We start from the raw sequence: 22,794 nt of genomic DNA, 5'->3' as shown, positions 1-22,794 counted from the left end.
TGAACTTCCTAATTAACCAGGTAACATTATTTCCCTTCTCAGATCTTCGATGGGGTTGAAGACTATATAGATGTAGTTACTTTTCTCTCATGACTTGGCCAATTTATTTATTATACAAGACCTAAGCTAGTTAGAATAGGATATTTGTACTTATTGTATATAATTTCATAGTAGGTTTAGAACTCTCTTATTTAAACAAAAGGGGGAGGTGTTACGGGAGGTCCTCCCACTCCTCCAGCCTATCGCCGCTGAGATACCAGCCCCTTGGGGCGTGGTCTCTCTCCCTTTAAAAAAGCGGCCACTTCCCTCTCCTCTCTCTCTTCACTTCCTGCTCCGCCGGTGACTTGACTTCCTTCCTGGTTACGCAGAGGGCTGACAGTGATCTGTAAGTTTTTTCCCCTTTAAATAAATACCACCCTATTAATCATAATTCCAAACCGGTGTGGCATTGTTTGTGACTTACGCCTTCACTGCTTTTAACTGTGGGAAATGGAAAATATGACAGCGGCGAGACTGTGGAGCTCCAATAGCTCAAGAAGCCTTAGCTAGAGAGAGACTGGACCAACAGAACTTTAACACAGCCCGGCGTGGTACTGCAGACCTTGTCTCGGCACTCAGGAGGTAGACACAGCGGTGAGACTGTGGAGCTAGATAAACATTTCTCAAGAAGCCTTAGCTAAAGAGAGACTGGACCAACAGAACTCTGAAACAGCCCGGTGTGGTACTGCAGACCTTCAGTCTCGGTGCTCAGGAGGCAGAGGCAGGTAGACCTCTGTGAATTCAAAGCCAGCCTGGTCTACAGAGTGAGGTCCAGGCCAGCCAGGGCTACACATGGAGGCCCTGTCTCAAAAAACAACAATAATAGCAACAAAACCAACAGCAAATCGGGTCAGGCAGCACTCACTAACTTTGCTTAGAAATGAATCACGTGACAGAGAAAATGCTAGCGCTGTCAAGAGCCAGGGGACTTACACGTGTAGCAAAGCGACACAGCCAGTCATGAATTAGTTCTTCCACAGAAATGGGCAGGGGGTGGCATTTTGGTATTTCGGAATGTGTGCTTAACTATCGTATTGCTTGTAAATGTTGCCATGACTAACAGTCTCTGCTCTGTTCCACTTCCTTGCTGCCAAAAAGTGATACTTGGTAAGTGATTAATGCCCCCACACACTTACACAACCTGTCAATCCTAATGATAAGAAGTTACGAGATGGAAATCACGTGAGCCATACACGGCTAGTTTAACTAACTAACCCAGCTTTGAACTGAGCCTTTGCGCTTATGAGAAGGGTGTCAAAGCTAGTTCTTTTTATAAGTTCTCTGCTGAGATTAACACAGCAAATATTCTTTGCATATTGCCTCTGAGACCCGTTGCTCATGTGGGGCGGTTTCACTTTTTTTAAGAATAAATACATTAACAACTCCCTGGTGAGGCTTAGGCTGAAGAAACAAACTTGCCATTTAGTGATGGGGGAAGGTGGGAACATTAGCCACTTTCAAAGCTGCCGTTTTCTTCTCCAAGTTTAATGTATTGAATGGTGATCCTTAAACATGGAGCAATTTGCTAAGAAATCCCAATCTTAGTTTTGCAGTGACCCGGTTCACTGAAGAGAGCTGACTGAGTTAATTAAAAAGCATTCTCGGGTCATGTGTTTTCCATTTCCTAGACATAGAGCAAAACGGGAAAGGTTTTTTTTGTTGTTGTTGTTGTTGTTGTTGTTTTTGTTTTTTTTGTTTTTTGTAAAAAGAAAGCAAGAAACATAAGGTCAATCTTAACTTTTAGCAAGGTTATAATGAACGTATTTCATCCCAATTGCTGGGTTAAAATCTAACGTGCCTACCTTCCTAATCACAGAGGACACTGGGATGCAGTGATCACCCCCCTACAAAGTTAAGTTATTCACATTAAAGCACAATTAGTGTTAAGGCCCTCGTGTTGCGCCCTTCGCGAAGGTGCATCCTAGGTAAATAATCCACAACTCGCAGAATGTTTTCTGCACCCTGGTTGGTAAGTCCAGAGGTGACAGTGAACCCGTCGTTCTGACCTCATCCAAAAATCTTGAAATGCAGTGTGGCTCCAAGTACCAGGAAGAAGTTTCGACGTAATTTCACAGCCAGCGCTGATACTTTAAAACCTGCGGTGCTTCGCGTGAAACAGGATAAACAAGTCCACTTTCTGCTGTTAAAGGCAAAAGTCCAAAACTAACTTGGATTAATGTAAGCCCTTTACTATCAACTCTCTTAGACTACTGAAACTAATGTCTCGTCTCCGAAATATTCTCTACTGTCAATTTCAAATGTAGAATTATAATAGAGCTAAAAATTTCCCCTTGGGGTTTGAAATATAATTCAGTCAATCAAATTGTTGCCTAACATACACAAAGCCCGTGCTTCAGTCTCAGGACCACAGAAACCTAGCACAGCATTCAGGAGGTCAGAGCAGGAGAATCAGAAGTTCAAGGTCATTCTCAGCAGCATAGTGAGTTTGAGGCTAGACTAGGTTACACAAGACCCTATCTCAGCAGGTAAATAAATAAGTTTCCTCTCGCTGTTAATGATGCACCTTCTGAGCTCTAAATTAGTGTTCAATATCTTACATTGAACCTAAATAAGGCAAAATGTCTAGGAGCTGAGCTAGGGACCTGGCCTCTGGTTTAATCTGATGTGGGACACACGTGATAAAGAATGACAAGATGAAATGAAGATAAAACAGAGGAAGGAAGACCCGATGCACAGGGTGTATAGGGCCGTGGGCAGCTCTGAGGAACACCGGTCACTGTTCTCCCTCAAGATTTATGAATACAGTGAAGCTTAAAGAAGGTCAACACCATGTAACTTTTCACATGGGTCTGCCAAGTAGCACGAACAAGAGCCTTGGTGCTGTCCCATCGCATCTGCACTCGGACAGAGGACAAATAAAACAGGATGTGATTTTATTTCGATGTGTGTCCTTTCCGACCAGCATATCGAAAAGAACCACCGTCATGAGGGCCCACAGAACTTTCAGAATCCTTGATCTGCTCAGAAACATGACTCCACAAGGCATCAAGACTCAGAGCCGGTGGGAAAATATTCTCATCGCCTACTGTCTCCCTAGTGTTTCAGTGTCGGTGTGCCCAGGGAATTCTAGCTTTATACCATGCGAATAATGTGGTTGCCATACACAAGCTTTCCCGTGGATCTTGGACTAGAGAAAACGCTGATTCCCGTCTTTCCCCTCCATGGATGGTGGGAAGTTTGAATTCATTACTCTGCCTTAACTTTTTCACCCACATTGTGTTTGTTCCAGGCCTCCAAGACCTGTAACCAGCATGAACGACACACTCTTCTCCCACTCGGTTCCCTCCTCAGGAAGTCCGTTCATCACTAGGAGGTAAGTTCCCAATCCTGTCAGAAACAACAATCCCTCTCTGAATAAGTTTGACACTATAGTGAAAAATATATTCTACTGTGTGAGAAATACATGCTGTTATTATCATTATTGGAAACAAGGCTGTAAATGCCCATCACTTGTCCTCCGTTTCCCTCACATGTACAAATGTAGAGGCCTCGGTTGGCTCTTGAGGTTTATGTAACTTCCAAAAACCTGCATTATAGCTTCCCCCATAGGAAGAATGTGGGGTTGGTATGCTTCAATTTTACTACTTATACATATACAAGGGTGTATTATTCTAGAGAATCTAAACTGACTCGTGAGTTAAGACTCCAGGCATAAATGAATACTCTCTGGATGACCTCTAGAGTTCCTAAGGCCAGGGCTAAAGACCAGACCTAGAATACAGTGTTCACACCAATAGACCCATGGATCAAGAACTTTTCAAAGATGTGGTTTTGTGTCTTGTTGTTTTGTACAAAATCCATTCCATGCGTTCAAGGAAGAGGCGACCTATGCGTTCCTCTGTTCCTTAGTAGTAGGAACACCCAAGGCTCAACAGGTGCTCTGGTTAATTTGATGAGATACCAAGACCAGCACCAGGGAGTTATTTGGTGAATACATGGAAAGTCTCAAAGGAAAGCAAGAAGAAAGATAGGAAAAATGACCAAGTGATTGAGCATAAGACCCCCCCACGGCCTTGCAGGATATTCACCCCACCCCCTTTTCCCTGATAGGATAGTAGGTGCCAACTTCACTCCACTATGTTCTGGCACATTCTAGAGAAGGTTTAAATGAAAAAGACTTTTTAGTCCACATCTAATTTTTCCCATGCATCCCTATATGTGCCCATCAGCTGGAACCTGAGATGAAAAAGCTCCCCTTTATTACAATAAGCAAAACCAAGAGAATAAGCTTCTACAGTGTTTTCAATATATAAATTAAATCTGTCCTAAATACAAACAATGAAACATTTATACCACAGAACATGGGCAGCAAAATAATGAGGTTTAGGCATTCGGTAACTTCTTGGGACCATCCTGTTTCATAACCATCAACACATAAAGCCATCTTTTCTACAAGAAAAATCATATAGTCAATAGGAGACACAGACCTGTGCATCTATTTAGTGAAGGCTCGATGTGATGCTTAGAAAGATACTGTGTGTTTCAGGAAGCTCTGCATTCTGCAAATGCCACAGCAAGGCAGACCCCATCCTTACTGAAGGTCGTTTTATATCATTTCAGCTCAGACGGCGCTTATGGTGGATGCGTCTAGATGGATAACATGACTTCCTGTACCCTAAAATATTCCTAGAACACTTTGAGCTTTTCTGCTTCCTCTATTAACCTAGAATCTGATTGCTTCCCTTTCATCCCATTTTCAGTCCTTTTGGCTTGTTCCCTGTGAAGGACAGACTTGTATAAACGTATGGATCTTATCACTGCGGAGATTGGACCTCAGTTTTTGTTTTTAGGGTGCTGCTCAATAAAGCTTTGTACACTGAACATCCATCCTCTCTGAGTAGGCCTCACTCTGTCCATGGGAGGTTTCATTGTCGCCATCCCTCAGGTCACTTACGTCCATTCAACCCAGAATGGACTAAACCTAAACCCAGAAAGCTGTATGCAAATCAGCTTAACCTTGGGGCGCGATCAGTAGCCCCCATTCTGAGCCTTTAAAAATAGCAGCCATTAAATGCTTGTTAGGAAGCTGATGTTTCTACCCCAGAGTGAAAAACCTTAGTCTTCTAGTGGTGATGAGGGTGGGTTTGCATTAGAAGGCTGAGCCAGTCTCTCAGCTCGCCCTCTTCCTTGTTATTTTATAACTTTCGTAGCTTTGTGCTAGTACGAGGCATATGCACACCAAAAGTACCAAGTTGGCCCACGTATAATTTGCAAGACCCTAGATGGTGATTTCTAAAACTCTTGAATTAAGGATCCTTGACGAACGATCCATCACTAAGTGAATAAGGCAAGAACAAGGGCTTCTGGCTAGACCTTATTACAACTGAAGAGCCAAGGATTTAACAAGCTTTAAAATTCTTCTGTCCCACTGAGCCAGGGCCCTTTTCAGGTCAAAGGAAAATAATGTGAATCCACTAAAGAAGTGAGTGATTTTGGAACCAGTTTCTTACTGCCCTGGCTTCCTTTTCACCCACCTGGTGATTCTGAGATTGACTGGCCTCTGCTTTCTTTACCACAATACACAAAGGTTGGTGCAACTACATCATGCCAAAGGCATAGTTAAAGGTCCTCTTCCTTCTATAACTAGAGGCAGACTACTGAAACATGCCTAGAGCTGGGTTCCCTCTTTCCTCACATTCCAATGGCCCTTTGCAGTGGCAGACAGTCTTAGGAAAACTTCCACAGCTTTTCCTATAGACTGAGCTGTCGGCTGGTGCTGTGACTTAGGAGTCTCAGGAACTGAGAACCATGGCAGAGTGTGAGTAACTAAAATCACTACAGTAAGACCTCACTACAAAGCCCTGGCATTGCCCCTCCACTCCTTTCAAAGCTGCCACTTGGATGTTGAGAAGGTGCTGGGCTGTGCCTTTGATGTCCCTTGGCATTCTAGAGATTTACCTCATGCAGATTGGAGCTCTGCTCCCACCGCCCTCTGTTGTACCCCCTGTTCTTATACTCTTTTCCTACTAGATACTCAACTCACCCTTCCATTAGCTAAAAGAAGATGGGATTCTTCAAGGTGCTCACCAACAGTCCTGGGAAGACTCCACGCATAATATCGGTGTGTTGTATGAACAAGCCTATCGTCAGTGCTAGCTAGCAGTTAGGTCAGAAGCAGGTCAAACAACAAAGTCATGGACCAGTTCATTTCATTCATGCTGTAGTGCTCCATAAGATCAGCTTTCGCTTTTGGCAGCATACCTTCTTTGTAAAATCTGAAGGATCTGCCCAAATCCCTTCATAGTGTGTAAACAAGAGTTATCTACCTCTTTCCCATGTTAAATAAGCTGCTTTAATTATGGCCCATTTTCTTCCCTAGCCATGATGCCACTTACAGGTACAAATGGCTAATTTCTTTTACTTTCAATATTAAGAGCATGGTTTAAGGATTTCACAAGTATTTTCATAGTTATAACTTCTAATGGGGCAAAAATATTCACAAAAAATAACCACTTTGGCTGTTACATATGGCATCTAGCCAGACCTTACCCTTCTTTAAATATTAGAAAATTGCTTATATAAATTATGTAGTGTTCTGAATACAATCGAATATAGTTATTTTCATTTTCCATTTCTTATTACTGACAATGCATGAAGCCCTTTAGAACCCGTGAGAAGGTCACCTACAGAGACACCCACTGTGTTCACACCCCAACCAGCTCCCAAGGCCTGACTCTTCCCAGTGGGACAGCCTTTATGTGACATTTCTCTTGCCTGGCTTGGTCATTTGGTTTCCTGGCTTATGTTTTCAGTTCAAAGGGGGAAAAAAAGACTAATTCCTTGTGTCTGTTTTCATTCTTTTCAAACAATTCACTCACCCAAAGATTCTTTAATGGTCCAGCTTTTAACCTGACTTAACAGGGTGAAACTATGTTATTGGCATTTGTGATTTGGTCTTTCAAAGTGGGGACAAAATTACCCTGGATTCAGCCTTTGCTTCTGAAAGGCTCTTCCACGGCTGATGTTGTCGAAAGATGGAACTCATCCACTTTCATTAGCAAAATCAGGCAAACTCACCACTCAATGCCTGGCACTGCCTTGACAACTTTTGCAGGATCCTCACAATTCCTATGTATGCTACATGAAATCCTATAAATAAAATAACCACACTCCGTGGATAATTTCTATTTCAATTCATTTATAAGCTAAGATTTATAAGTCTTCAAAGTTTTGATTTCCATATAAACATGTTAGCACATGATTAAAAAGCTAGAACTAGCAGTCTTCAAACCAAGTCCTAACATCCATATTAATGTGTTAGTGCATAATTAAAACCGTGGTCATCCCACTTCATTGACCTTTCTTCTCTTTCTGGGATGCTTTAGTTATGTTTGCACACATTCTTTACGTAAAAGACTTTTCTGTAGACTCTCTCGACAAACACAATTGATACAACGTGATGATAACTAATGTGAAGAAGAAAAATTGACCTCAGAACTCAGAACTATGATGCCTTTTAAGACACCTTGCCGTTTATGCCAGCCTGAATTGATGGTTACTTAATTTTTTTAAAGATGTGTTTATTTTATATTTCATTCATGCATATATGTGTGTGCCTGTATGAGTTTATATGCACCACGTGCCTGCAGATGCCCATGGAGGCAAAATGAGGGCATAAGATCCCCTGAAACTGTGGTTACAGTCTATTGTGAGCTACTAGGTGGATGCTGGGAACTAAATCCAGCTTGTTGGCATGAGCAGTAAAAGCTCTTAACTACTGAGCTTTCTGCACATCCCTAACCCACTTTTATGCATAATTTTGATTTGCATATTACCTGTCTGGGATGTTGAAATGTAGGAAAGTACAATAGAATGCTTCAAGAAACTTTCTTCACTAAAGTTATGAGAGGGCTCTTATTACTGAGTTTGTCAGTTTGACGACCTCATCACTATTGAATAAATTAGTGAGAAGTAGTTTTTTACTCTTGAAATCTCTTGAAGAAGGAGCCGACCTCACAAGCATTCTTCACAGTCCATCCGTTATTTAAGAATCCATAGAAACTGGATTTGTGCTTGTATTTTTTTTAAATCTACAATGATTAAAATGTTGTTTTCCTTTTAACCACTGTGATATTAAATATTCTACATTCAATGAGATCAAATACAATCCTTTGATACCATGTTAAATAAGGGGAAAACAGATTTTCTTGGTCAGGGTTTAATAAAGCATTCCAGCATAAACAGAATTATTTTAAAACACAAATTTCAGCAAAATCCAATGAGAATTTGCGTAGAATTCACCATAAGACACCCCCAAAAATTCTTTCATTAAAGTAAAAATCATGACATCAACTGTCAACCTTCAAAACTAGCAGTAGAATTTTAACTACATATGAAATATTTTGAAAGTGATCCTCAAAAACCCATTAATTGTCTCTACTGGTTCTTTGTTTTAAATCTTGCATTCAACATCAGAAGACAGTCCTGAATAATTTAATAAGGCCTTGGTTTAAGGAGTTATTGCTATAATTTCTGATATTCAACAAGCAAGGAGATGTTAAAGGGCAGGGAACTCATTCTGCATGGAAGAGAAGAGGCAGATATTTCTCACAGTTTAGTGAATGGTTTGTGGAATCTGAGATCTGTTACAGATACATCTGCTTTCAGCTAGAGAAAATGGTTGGAAAACATTGAGAAGAAGGAAGAAAACTGTGCTTACTGGATAAGGAGTATATGTTGAGTTGCTAAAGGGGGCAATGGTTAGAAAGCTGTTTTGGTGGAATAATGGAACATCACAGGAAATACCAACTATAATGAGTTTAGGTGTTTATTGGCCATAGTGGGAAGCTCCTTGGAGCTTAGGGGATAAAAATCAATATCCTGAAAAACATCATTATTTCCCTATGGTCATAGGGAAATCAGGTCCTCTAGGACATTAATGTATCAGTTTTAAAGTTATAGTTATCTGTTGTGGGCATTGTAACAATCATTAATAATAATGTATATAATATTTTTAAATTGCTGGAAGAGTAGATTTTAAATATTACAGATACACAAAGTAAGAATTTAAAATGTGGCTATGCTAACTTGTAACAGGCTTTCGTTTGGGCCACCAACAATCTCCCAAATCATGACACAGTGACTTATTATTAGTTATGAATGCTTGGTCATTTCTTGCTAGCAGAACAAGATTCTTTTAAGATTTTTTTTAATAATATTACCATTATTACATGTTGTCTTATAACAACCTGTTCCTCTTTGTCTTCTTTTTGCCTCCGGTGTTTTACCTTTCTTTTGTTCTGTATGTCCTACTCTGTTTGCCCCATGTCCGGCTGATTGACGCTGGGCATCTCTCTCTCTTTCTCCCTCATTCTCTTCTCTCTGACTTTTTCTTTCTGCCCACCAGCCCCACTTAGCCCTCTACTGTCTAGCTGTTGGCCGTTCAGTTTTTGATTAGACCAATCAGGTGCCTTAGGCAGGCAAGGTGAAACAAATGTAACATATCTTTATGTAATTAAACAAATGCAGCACAAACAAATGTAACATGTCTTTAAATCATTGACAAAGGCAGCAGAAACAAATGTAACACCCCTTCGCATAGTTAAAGCAGTATTCGGCAGCATAAACAAATGTAACTCGTCTTTGTCTGGTGAAAATAATATTCCACAACACTTTCTGTGATTTATTTTTAAAACCAATTTTATGTGTATGCAGTTGTGCTTTTCAAACATGGCAATACTTAAAAGAAAGGATGCTCTCCTAATAGGCTGGGTGAAAGTGTCATAACTGTGACAAGCAAGATTATCTGCTAGACTCTTAAAGAATAAAATCTGACTTAAATGTACCAGAGATTTTACTATCTAAGAGATAGTTGCTATATAGTATTGTAAAACATACAATTTGATCTTAATTGTAATGTACATAATTCTGATGTGATATCCACACATTCATTTCTTCAGAGGGTCCAGCCTTCTGCAGGTCAGAGATGCTGGAAACAAGATGTGGAGTCAGAGAGAAAAACACACAGACTTCTTTCTGAGGAACAGATGTTTCACTTCTATTTTGTTGTTCTTCCTGTTGCTCTCTCTATTCTTTTCTGTACCCCGATGTTTCCCTTCTTTCTCTTTCCTGATGACCCTTTCTACCTCCCATTCTACATCTTTCCTAGTGTTTTCCTTCTAACATCTTTAGTTTTCCCCCTACAGCTTATGTATCTCGGCAAAATCCTTCAAGCAATCTAAAAATTACAACGTGGTTACATTCTGTTTTTTGAGTGAATGATTACAATGAACACATGCATAAAAACAACATGTTTTTATATCCCTTATGTGACTAAACATTTTTCATATTGCAGGTGAAAAACAAATTACCCCCCAAACCCACATACATTCATATCCAAGCTAGGATTACAGATTACACAGTGTAAGCAAGCAATGTATTTTTCTCAGCCAGTCCTTTTACTGGAAAGCTGCTTTTTTGCAGTTACAAAGAAAGGGCCAATTATTTTATTATTTATCTTAAATGGTAATATTATTAAAAAAAATCTTAAAAGAATCACAAATCTAAACTTTTATTTATGAAAAAAATCAGTCAGTTCGACTTTAAATCCTCAAAGTGCATACCCAAACACCAACCGTTTTTCTATGTCAAGAAGCTGAGGGCAGAAATGGGTACAAGGAATTAGTTATCAGCCAACAATAGCCAGGCCTTCATTGCTTTGTTCCCTGACCTCAATGAGTCCCTCACTTAGCTATTCAAAGTGTACCCTTCTAAACTTTAAATTGTTCCTCAAGATTTCTACCTCAAAGCTATTAACAAAATCATCTCAACCTAGTCTTCCTAACAATCTTCATGTCTAAATAGGTGGTGGTTAGATCACTAATCTGCTCCAGCAGCAATGATGGGGAAAAGTCCATGATAATTATTTTAAGTACCACTAACACTGCCCAGTGAGGGGTTAAAATTTTCATACAACCCATAGATATAAGGGATGCGGTGACCGGGAAGGCAACAACCAGAGCTGTGGGCTCAGCAACAGCATGAGGTCCTCAGGACACACAGTCCTTGGGGCTTTGCCTCTCCAATGCTCGCTCAGGTATGGCTTTGCCAACCACCCAGCCATGTTCCATGAGTTCCAATACTGACTGTTGCTCCTCTCACACAGCCCCCAACAAATTTCTATGTTTTTTATCATTTCACTATGACAGCTTATGTGACTTTAATTATTTTGTAATATCTTGTATGTGATATACATCTATGATATATCTGTTCTATATGTACCTGATTATAGATGTGACTTAGAACTTCCTGGAAATTTGTGGCATCCAATAGTTTAGATCCCAATTGTTAAATATTTGTATCTAGAACAGTCTGGTTGCATCTTGTAAACATAGATGGTTAATTTTGTATTTTCCACAAATGTGAGAACTTAGTGACACACTGACATATAGACTACATTACAAAGGTTGACTTTTAATAAAAACCATATTAAAATCTTAAAAACTGTCATTTAAAATAGTTAACAAAAAATTTCTTCTTAATAATGTAAAATATCAAAAATCATTTAATCTATTCATTAGATAGCTATTAATGACTACAGAAAATATCAGCATTATTAAAACTGCTCCAAAGTGTATTTATTTTTATCTGAAACTTTGCTTTGTAGCTTCATAGCCAAGACCAGGTAACTTACGTCACTGATAACAGTGAAACACCTCTGGTATGCCAGCTGTCTTTCGGTAATGCTCACATCTGTATTAAAATGTGACTGAAGAATTTAGGGACAATCAAAAAGCATTTTTCTAAGATTGATTTTATTTTTAATGATGCGTGTGGGTGTGTGCCATGTATGAACATCTCCACGACAGTGCTGGTGCCCAGAGAAGCTAGAAGAGCCAGCTGCGCTAGAGCTACAGTCACAGACAGCTGTGAGCCACCTGATAGGAGCAGTGGGAACAAAACCTGGGTCCTCTGAAAAAGCTGCACGTGCTTTTAACAGTTGAGCTATCTCTGCAGCCTGGAAGCCAACCTCTTAAGAGACATCTAAACCCCGGCAGGGCTTTATGAAGTACTGGGCCATTTCCTTCACACCCCGGAATAAATGTTAGATGGATTAATGACGTCAGCCATGTGCAATATAAGTGTTCCTTGTTAAGTAAATAGCTGAGATCATGTCTGAAGTCATGGTAGCTATTGTGTCTCTCAAATGCTTCTCTTCTCCTAGATAAACTCTATAGACATCTGGAGACATCTCGAGCTTTTCAAAATCCTAAGCTATCTGTACACATAGAGTGTGGATCTAGACTAGGGCGTGTCTGATGCCAGTTTCTAGTCTCGCTGCGTCGCTGTGTTTACGCTCTTCTTGGCTTTCCCATCTTATTAACTAGCTCTCCTCCCAAGGACAGTGAAGTAGAACAGAACAAAATGCTGGCTAGGGCTGCTCCAGCCTTTCTGAAGGGCAAAGGGTAAGTTCAAGCCAGAGTGTGCTGGGATCCTCGATTAACTCAACTAAAGATGGTGGGGTTTTGTTGTTGTAAGTGGTTTGCATGTGAAAGAAGATTTGACCTAGAATAGTGACTGTCTTATAACTCACTAACGGCATCAAATTATTATTCCAGGCAAGCACACTTGTGTTATTACTTTCTCTACTTCCCTTTTTCTTTTATCTTTATGTTACATGAGTAACGCAACTCCCCAGAAGATATTTGGTCTTTGCTGTGACATGTTTTGATGTGTTTTCCATGCTGAAAAGCTCCTTGGTCTTTGTGGTTAAAGATCTGTTTTCTAAACATTACTCCGCGTGTTGAAAGTTAGTAGAATGAAGTAGCGGATTGCCTTGCCTGGTTTTGCTGGGGTTTCTCTTAGAACATCACATGGTAGTCTCCCTTTACCTGCTTGGTTTTCTGAGTGCTTTTCCTACCACAGACTCACTCCTATTGTGTCTTTATTTCTGTTCACCTCTCTTAATTCTTCTTTCCTCCTCCCCTCTTTTAGGATACAGTACAGCCTGAATGTGGCAGACAGGCTAGCTGATGAACATGTTCTCATTGGGTTGTATGTCAACATGCTCCGGAACAACCCATCATGGTTAGTGCAACATGGTTAGGCTTAGCTGCCAGCCTGTCCTTCCAGAGAGGAACAAGCAGTCTTGGCAAGGGGTTAGAGTCCTACAAGGCAAAGGTGAACCAGGAACTTTTCACCTAGTTCAATTAAACAAGTCTTTTGTGGTGCTGTTCTGAATACATCCCAGCCCTTCATCACAGAGTTCTCATCCTTGCTTTGTCTTAGCTAAAGTGAGAACTGGTGTGAACAGGGTCGATGATAACCGTCACCATGTAGTAATCACAGGAATCAGAGGCCCACCAGAAGGTTCTAGTCCAAGTGTCACGTTACTGCAAGAGGGAGGTGGTTCTTACTTCAAGGGTATGAAGCTGATCTGAGAAACAATGCTTTATGCATTTCAGATAGAAGCAAAACATCAGAAACCAGCAAGCATTTAGCAATGATAGCATGGGAGAAATTGTCTTTTAACAGTTCTCTTACTGACAAATATATCAGAGTAGCCATCCTGATGAAGCCTGCTTTCAGGTCACAGGAAATGTAAGGTCCAGTGTTTGCATGAATCTAGTGTTAAGATAAAAGTATTTGCAAAGCTTTTTTTCTTTTAATTGTGATATGAGAGACTGATTAAAGTTATTTCTCTTAAATAAATATTCATTTGAAATTTGAATGAAAGTCAAAGCAGACCATATTCTTATTGCATGTATGTTCCAATTTGGTTTAGACTACCATTACAAATGTAATTATTCAACAAATTTTTTACAAACATGTTAAAAATTCCAATTTTGTTTGAACTGAGAACCTGTAGGTTTTGTGGTGTTATAATTATTAAGAGAAGCTATGGGTTCCATCCCCATAACTTGGTTTACACATCCAGTACAGCAGCTCCTTTACCTTTTCTTTATTGCAAGGCTTCTGTTTTCGTGTCTCTTCTTATCGCTGTGCCCAAATACCTGCCCAAAACAGCAATTTATTCTAGCTCACTGTTTCAGAGAATGTAGTCTATGCTCACTTGGAACCGTGTTGCTGGGCCCATTGTGAGACACAATAGCATGGTGGCACATAGCATGCAGACAAATGGGAACACAGGAAGGGGTCTGTGTAAGGTAAAGATCCCATGGACCATCTACTAGTGGTCTAGCCCCTCCAACTAGGCACCACCCCCTGCCCAACAATGACATCTTATGGATCCATCAAGGGTTAATCCATTCATTGTTTCAAAGTGTCTAGAATCTAGCTGCCTCTGGAAATATCCTAACAGGTACATCCAAGTGTCCTTTCTCTGCTCCCCTGGGCATTTCTTAATGCAGTCAATTTGGTAGTCAAAATTGACTGTCTTAAGAGGGGAACCAGATGGAAAGGAGGGGTCATTAGGAGGGGGAAGGTGAGAAGAGATAGGGTACAGTGAACGTGTGACCACAAAACACTGAATGAGAAGGTCACAATTTAGTAATCTTAATTATGACTGTGTCTATCAGTCACACAACAGACACACATCTGTGCTATGGCTCTCACCACTCTGTCATTGGACTGTGTTTCTAGAACATTCTCCTCCCATGGTTGTTTGAAAACTTCATTCCTATTGCTGTTTCTGATTCCTCAGACTGTTTTTGGAGGATTAGTACATAAGAGAATTCTATAACTGATGAACTAGTAGACATTATTTGTGTCAATGGGTATATATAATGAGCATGTTAGCTTGTAGTATATATACACAGCTGCCACACTGGTTTAATTTCATCCTATCTTCTACTCCTTGAAGATTCAAAACTTGAATCTCCACCTTGCTCAAATTTTCCAAACCTCTCAATTCAGCAGTGTCTCCTCTTTCCTTACTCAGTCTCTCAGAGCTACGTATTACTTCAATCTTATGTACAACAAAGATAATATCCCAATGCTACACAGGGACTGAAAAACCAAAACTTAATAATGAATTACTTTTTAATAATTTAAATACCATCAGTATGGAGCCAATGAGAAGACAGTAACGATGACTTCACCCTGTCCTCACCTGAGTAATTCTAGGCACGCCTCAACCATTTCCACCTCATTCCTTTGGCCTCTTCTTTATGAAGGTTGCAACAAAGAAATCTCCAAAGAAAAAAGCTTAGAATTTGTAACTTCCCTCATTTTCCCTACTCAAGTGATTAATCTTATTGACCCTCTGGTCACTTTAGACCATAGGAGCTGTCCAGCAAAAACACCTTACATGGGCTTGGGGAAAGTCAGGGGGCGTTGCATGATATAAAGCAGGCCATAAGGCTTGACCGGTGAGGCGGACTCTGTGGGAATCGCTGCCTCCATGTTAAAGTTTGTGTCCTTATGAAGCAACAACGTCTTCAGGTTACTCATATCTTCCTCCTTTTCATTTGCATTTGGTCAGGAGTTAGTATATTAAGATGCTGGCGCCTGTCGTGATAATAGAGGTGAGACAAGGATCTCTCACCGGTGCAGCCAGAACCCTTTGCCCTCCGTTATGGTAGGCTAGAATGCTGTGTGATAACAAGTAGTAGCACTTGCCTCGTGGTATCTTCCATGGTCAAGCTCTATGTACATGGCTACTCCTCATCCTGAAGGTAAGCCCACAGAGTAAATAGACTCATTCCCATTAAAAATAAGATGTCATTTTAGGGATATTATCCCTTCTCCCCATCACACGACTGCTTGCTAAGTAGCAAGCAGAGATTTTAAACCTTGTCCATCCCAGTCCATAACCACTATGCTGCATCGCTTCTTACAAACCCTAATCAACAATAGTCCTCCAGACAGCTCCCATGGAGAGCACCTCCATCTAGCTGATAGTCTCCATGTGCCTGCTTACGCAATCTGCATTTCTTACTATACTATTTTACTGATAATAAAATGTAGTCCACTCCCCTTGCTAGTCTCTGCAAGGAGTGAACTCACCAGGGCAATATAGAAGAGTTCACCCCAGTAGTGAGGACAAGAGCGATCTGGCAGACTGACCAACCCTGCAACCACCCAGGCCCAGAACGAAAGTTACAAGTTAGCTCACCCCAACATCCACCCCATCTGTGATCTGCTGGAGCACATGAAGGGACCAGTCCTGCAGACCCAAAGCTGCAGGACCTCCACAACACAGGGCAACAGCAGGATAACCAAGAGAGTCACAGTGAGAACCCAGCATTGATAGAGTAGCAGAAACCAGAGGCTTCGAACCAGACCAATGACTCTGTGCAATGAACTCTTGCCAGTAAACATGTATGGACAAAAGGGTTTACTGTGTGATTCACTGTCTCACTACAGCTTCCATGATGAGACTGGTTTTCCCTTCTCTCTCCCTTTTTTCCTCTTAAATTTTAATTTATTTATTTGGTGGGGGTGCTGCAAGGGCAGAGTGTGAATGTGAAGGGACTGGAATGATACAATGAATAAATAGAAAGAAAGAGAGAGAAAAAAATGTGAGCTTAATGTAAGGTGTAAGGTGTGATCCGGGTTGAATGCTGGTGAGGGCTTGCACTCTGTCTTCTGACTCAGGAGCCCTTCCCCTCTCCACCCTTACTGAGATGGAAGGAGCCCTATATCAACTACATAACACAAGGGAAGCTGGCTTGCTCATAAATTCTCTGCTTCCAAGTTAAAGAAATTCTTAAGCCAAACAAGTAAATGGCAACTCAATGAAAATGCCTGGTGGTAGAAGGATTTATTTTGGGGGGGAAGGGGGTACCAGCTAACAAAAATAAAATGACATGGAGACTTATTAATTGTAAAATTTCAGCCTATAGCCTAGGCTTGTCCCATTAGGTCTTATACTTAAATTAACCCCTTTCTGTTCATCTCTGTGTTATCAGTGGCTCGTGGCTTTTATCTCTGATTCTCATGACTTTTATCTCTTGCTGCCTCTGGATGGCAACTTCCCCTTTCTTCTTCTCTGAGATCTCTCTGTCCCCAGAAGTCTCACCTAAGTCCTGTCTAGTTACTGGCCATTCAGCTCTTTATTAAACCAGTCACAGTGACCCATCTTCACATAGTGTTGTAGTGAGGAGGTGAGCAGGCCTGCTTTTGTCCTGCCCTGCTCCTGCATGGCTAGCTTTACACCCAAAATAACAACACAAAAATTGTATTCATTTAAACACTGCCATGCCCATTAGTTCAAGCCTCTTACTGGCTAACTCTCACATCTTGCTTAACCCATTTCTAATAATGTGTGTAGCACCATGAGGTGATGGCTTACCAGGAAAGATTCAGGCTGGCTCTGTGGTGTCTGACCGACTCTGGTTCTTTCTCCCAGCATTCTGTTCTGTCTACTCCACCCACCTAAGTGCTGGCCTATCAAAAGGCCAAGGCAGTTTCTTTACTAACCAATGATAGTAACACATAGACAGATGACCCTCCTACATCACAGTGTGAAGGAATACTCCACAACACAGGATGCCTTCCTGATTGTTTTTAGCACTGTGTGGTTTGTAAGGGCCTTCTCCGGTGAGAGAGGATGAGTCTCACAAGGAAACACACTGAGACCTTGTACTCTCTTCCCTCTCTAAAGCTTACCAACTACCAGGACATACCAGTGATTTATGGAAAATATCTCTGGCAGGCAGAACAAAAGATTGAAAACAAATCCAGGACTTCTGCCTCTACCCACAATTGCATCCTATACACCTATTGTTTGGATGGCTTAGTATGTCACTTAGAACTCTATAAGGGAAAGTTATGGTGGCCTATAACTCTAACCCCAGAGCTGGGAGCTAGAGCCTGGAGAATCCTGGAAGGAATGGTGGTGGGCTCTAACCAGGTTCAGTGAGGGACTCTGCAAAAAACAGTGAAAGGCCGTCAACTGGAACTTGTGTCCCAATCAGTTACTGCCTCTTGATTAGATTCCTGGTCCCCTCTAACAAAGTTACAAGTGGCTTGTTCTTTTTCTTGAGTACCAGAATTGTACATTATACTACAAGTAGATTTATTATCTACTGCCTTTGTAATGCAGCTGATTTTAAATCGTCTCCCAGGGCTGGGAATGTAGCTCAGTTGGCAGAGTGCTTGCCTAACATGCATGCATCTTCAGGGTTGATCCCCAACATTACATACACTAGACATAACGACGTTATAGTCCTAATGCCCCCCAGAAGTGAAGGCAGAAGGATCAGAGGTTCAAGGCCATGCTTAGCCTATCAGTGAGTTTAAGGCCATCCTGGGCTACCTGAGACCTTGTCTCAAGAAAAATAGAGCAATAAAATAAAAAAAAGTTTCACAATATATTATGTTGTGGGAACCTCTTCTTGAAGGGTACCAGTCATGTGAAATTAGCACCTCTGGCTTATGACTTTATGTAACTTTAAATGTTTCTTTAAAGGGCTTGTCTATAAAGGTAGCCATAGTCTAAAATTAGTAGGGTATTGGGGCTATAATAAATAAATTCAGAAGAAGATGCAATTCACTCCATAACATACTCCAACCCAGAACCCACTTACCCTATATGTCTATTTTTTTAATGTGTAGGCTAAAGCATGATTGAATAACTTTGTTTATAACTTACAAGTTGTGAAGTTAGGGTCTTAATAAAGGAGTTTGGATACATTCTTAAGAGAGGCCACTGTGACAATTTCTATTGCTATAATATAATAATATTGTTTCAGAAATTCCTGCTTTTTCTTTGCAAACCACTCATTCAAAAGCCCTGAGAATAAACTTCAAAGCTTAGCTCTTTCCCTCCCCATTCATTAGTCATATGAAAATACTGCCCAGGCCCTAGGATTGCTTCGTTCTTTTCTACCTCAACTCTCCTATGCTCACTGTCTTCCAGTTTCTTCGACAGTACTGTCTATCCATAACATTTTGTTCTCATCTACTGGGAAAATATAGGATAAAATCTGATAAAAAAAAAAAAAACACCAGCAGCAAGAACAAAAATCTTCCAGGCTGGTGGGATAGTTCAGCTGGTAGAAGTACTTGCCACCCAACTTGATGACCTGAGTTTGATCCAAGGAGAGAACTGACTTCAACAAATTGTCTTGTGATCTTCACGTGTGTGCTACAGCATGTATGTGGACACACTTGCATACAAAGACACACGCAGACACACACACATGCACATACAGACTTACACTTTTTTAATCTTCTACTTAGGAATTATAATACTTCTTGGTACATAACCCATTAACTGCTTACATTTTGATAGAAGAACAGCACATCAGTCTTGATAACCATCTGTAGTGTCTTTATCCAAACAAATAGAAAAGAAAAGCCTATTCAGAGAGAAATGAAGTATTTCTTCTAAGAATTACATAATGGTTTTCACTGACTGCCCCACTCTAGAAGTCAGGCCCAAAAGAATCAAAGAAATGAAACAGATCTGAGTTCCCAGAAATCTCTGCAAAACTTCAGTTTAGTAAACCCTGACTGGGTGTCAACCGAGATCCCAGGAAAGCCATCTGAAATCCCTTGTAAAAGACTCTGATTGTGCCTTTAAGGTAGAAATTGAAGACCTATCAAAATAATGGCTCCTTCCACTCCAGAATGCAGCCAACAGAGCAGTTCTGCCCATTTTAGTACAGCGTCATCTTGTAGGTTACTGACTGTAGTCTTCAAATGAACAGTTAGCACTAGAGAAAGTGCTAGGGTTGGTATTTATTTTAATAATCTACGGGCTATTGATCATTTATTTTCAACTGTATGTAACTGAGGTCTTGTAAAACTGGAATTTATCAGAGGAGCATCCCATTCACCGGTGTGTAATTTGAACATCCTGAAAGGCTCATGCAGGCTCATGTATCATTTGTATGCAGAACCAAGTAATGTATCACCCCAGTGCTCATTTACGCCATGTTGGGCGAAGAAAGGCCCGGGGTATGAGTTATTGCTTGTGAGACAGAATCTCATATCTTTATGGCTTACATTGCCAGGAGGCTTTTTTATATAACCTTCATACTTTATTTGCTTGCAGGTCATTCATAATAAAAAAAAAATACTTTTACCATGAAGTTTTTTATCAAGGATTTTTTATTACATTTTTATCAAGGCACTCACATGCGTTCATGACAAAGTCATTTTCAAGCACTGAGATGGATGGTCGTCTTGAGCTCAGAACACTGGGTACTTTAACCTGCACAAACTTTGTTGAATTAGGCAGCCATCCTCTAACACACCAGTCAGAAATGACAGATATGTTAAAATCAAACTAAATGCTCTATTGATAGGTTTGGTGTTTATCTAAAGCAAAGACAGGGTAACTTTTCCTTTCTCTTGAAGTTGTAAGAAGAAACACGACCATCTGAGCCCTACATAATGCAGATATTACTTATAGACACACATCTGCTTTCAAGCATTAGCTTTCCATAAGTCATTCTGGCTTATTCTGTTAAAATTTATGTTTAGTCAGCACTGTGATTGATATTATACATCATATGAATTCTGCATTCTAGAATTTTCTTGTGTCAAGAAAACGCCTGTAAAATATCGAACAGTCAAATGTTCATAAAATAGTATATTTTATATGGTGTAGATATAGTCCTTATTTCTGGTATGCAGATGATTTATTTAAATTGTTAGGTTTTCTAGACTGTTCTGCTCAGAGATCTTCTAAAACCAGAAGTAACATATTCTGAAACTTCATTAAAAATGCAGATTCTCGGTTATACCCCCCAAACTTTGACCACTCCCAACCCAAACCTTAGCCAGTCACACCCTCCCAAACCTTAACCAGCCCCACCCCAAACCTTAACCACTTTCACCCTCAAATCTTAGCCAGTCCCACCAACGCCGGTAGAGAGCTCAGATACTAAAGTTTCACATCACCAAGCTGCCAATTTCTTCTGTTTATTAACGTCAGTAAGTGAAGACCAAAGCAAAGAGAGATTACATAAGGCAGTGAGCGCCAACAGGCAGGAGTCACTGGATCAACATCGATACAACTGGGTCTTCGCCCTTCCTGCTCCCTTCCATATTTCTAATGTTGCCACCTTTTGACATGAGCTGTTTGTAAAATGAAATTAAAATGTTAAAACAATAAAATTTAATTAAAGAGAAAGTATTCTTATATCTGAAACATCAAAAATGTTACATCACTTCTCATAGGAGCCATTATTATTATTATTTAATTGATATTTTACATACCAATCCCAGTTCCCACTCCCTCCACCTCTCTCCCCACATACACTGCCCCCCCAATCCACTCCTCAGAGAGGGTAAGGCTTCCCATGGGGAGTCAGCAAAGTCTAGCACATTGCTTTGAGGCAGGACCAAGGCCCTCCCCCACTATATCTATACTGAGCAAGGTATCCCTCCAAAGAGAATGGGCTCATAGAAGCCTTCTCAATAAGATAATTGAACTGACTGGGCAAAGGACTTACTATTGATCTTCCCAGCCACATATTAGATCATGAACCCAAGTTGAAGATCATTAATCTAAGAGATATTTGAGAGTTTGAAAATCTTTGTCATTGAAGTGGCCAAAGCCCCTAGCAGTGATAGGAATACATCAGACTCTCGGGGGCCTAACAGTCTCCTGTTGGCTTTGTTCTCTATAGTATGCTTGAGAGTTCAAACCGGCTTGATGAAGAACACAGGCTGATCGCCAGGTATGCGGCACGCCTGGCAGCAGAGTCCTCCTCATCCGTAAGTAGAACGGAAGGGCAGCCCTGTTGGCCTCCAGCATCACTGAATTTCAAAAGCCCCCGTCCATTGTTATCATTAAACCTGGTGCTAATTAACAAGAAAATTGGTGCTTTTTTCCCTTGTTCTCCTCTTTGTTGCCATAATTATGATGTCTTGGTAATTAATTCTCAGCTTTAAAAATATGCTAGCCTAAGGAACCAAGCCTCTGCAATAGTGTGGCATGCCCAACTGGAAGCCCCACTCCTCCCTCCTCCCCTTTACCCAGCCTTGCTCCCAGATGTGAGAACCTGAGGAAGGGCTGTTTGTTTTCTGTTGTGCAGCTGTACAGGAGATCTGCAGAAGAGTTTGCTCTTAGAATGAAGAGCAGTTTAATTTTCTGTTCTTGTCCCCGCCCCACCCTTCTCTGCATACCCATGACTTTATCTCACATGGGAATTAACATTCCTCATATTAAATAATGCCAACTCCGTGTTTTTCAGCAGCCGACTCAGCAGAGGAGTGCTCCCGACATCTCCTTCACCATCGATTCAAATAAACAGCAAAGGCAGCTGATTGCAGAGCTAGAAAACAAGAACAGGTAGGGCTTGCGGACATGTACCTCGCGTGTTTGGAGTTTCCTTACATGCCTGTTTAAGGGAGGACACTGAGGATACTGCAAGTCTGTGGAGCTCCGTTATAAAAGTGTGTGTGTGTCTGAGTCTGTGCCTGTGTGTGTATGTGTGCATGCATGAGTATGTGCATGTTGTGTGTCTCTGTGTGTGTCTGTGCCTGTGTATGGGTGTGTATGTTTATGTGCACGTATGTGTCTACGTGTATGTGTATCTGTACATGCCTTGTGTGTGAGTGTGTATGTTTATATGCATTGTGTGTCTATGTGTTTGTACATGCCTTGTGGGTGGGTGGGTGGGTATGGTGGAGGTGTATGTTTATGTGCACGTATGTGTGTATTTATATGTATGGGTGTATATTTCAGAACCATCAATATGATTAATGTTGGACAACTCTGGACAGAGCTCATTTCCCCCTTTTCTAGTTTTCTTACAAGCTGTAGTTCAGGAAGATCTTCCAGAGTATGAGGTAGAATATGTCTCTGTTGCTCAGGGATGAGCAGGAATCCCATCAAGAAGTCCTCCTATAGGGTTAAAGAAACTCTCAGGGTCG

The 22,794-nt window shown here is 40.8% G+C and overlaps 1 protein-coding gene across 31 annotated transcripts in view; it reads left to right on the top strand.

Annotated features, from left to right (window-relative positions):
* Dtna (dystrobrevin alpha) overlaps positions 1 to 22,794 on the top strand; it is a 367,583-nt gene that overhangs the window by 306,566 nt on the left and 38,223 nt on the right. For 12 of the 31 annotated variants that reach the window (XM_075969214.1, XM_075969216.1, XM_075969213.1 and 9 more), the window contains 3 exons: positions 3,290 to 3,373; positions 21,546 to 21,633; positions 22,113 to 22,210. In XM_075969214.1, coding sequence (XP_075825329.1) covers positions 3,290 to 3,373; positions 21,546 to 21,633; positions 22,113 to 22,210 — 270 coding nt within the window. Of the gene's footprint in view, positions 1 to 3,289; positions 3,374 to 4,620; positions 4,888 to 12,386; positions 12,465 to 12,993; positions 13,087 to 21,545; positions 21,634 to 22,112; positions 22,211 to 22,794 lie in introns of those variants that run through there. The other 19 variants (XM_075969202.1, XM_075969200.1, XM_075969203.1 and 16 more) reach the window with 4 other exon arrangements.

This window comes from Microtus pennsylvanicus, chromosome 4 (assembly GCF_037038515.1).
Source record: "Microtus pennsylvanicus isolate mMicPen1 chromosome 4, mMicPen1.hap1, whole genome shotgun sequence".
NCBI lineage: Eukaryota > Metazoa > Chordata > Mammalia > Rodentia > Cricetidae > Microtus > Microtus pennsylvanicus.
This window is presented reverse-complemented; position numbering and strand designations above follow the sequence as displayed.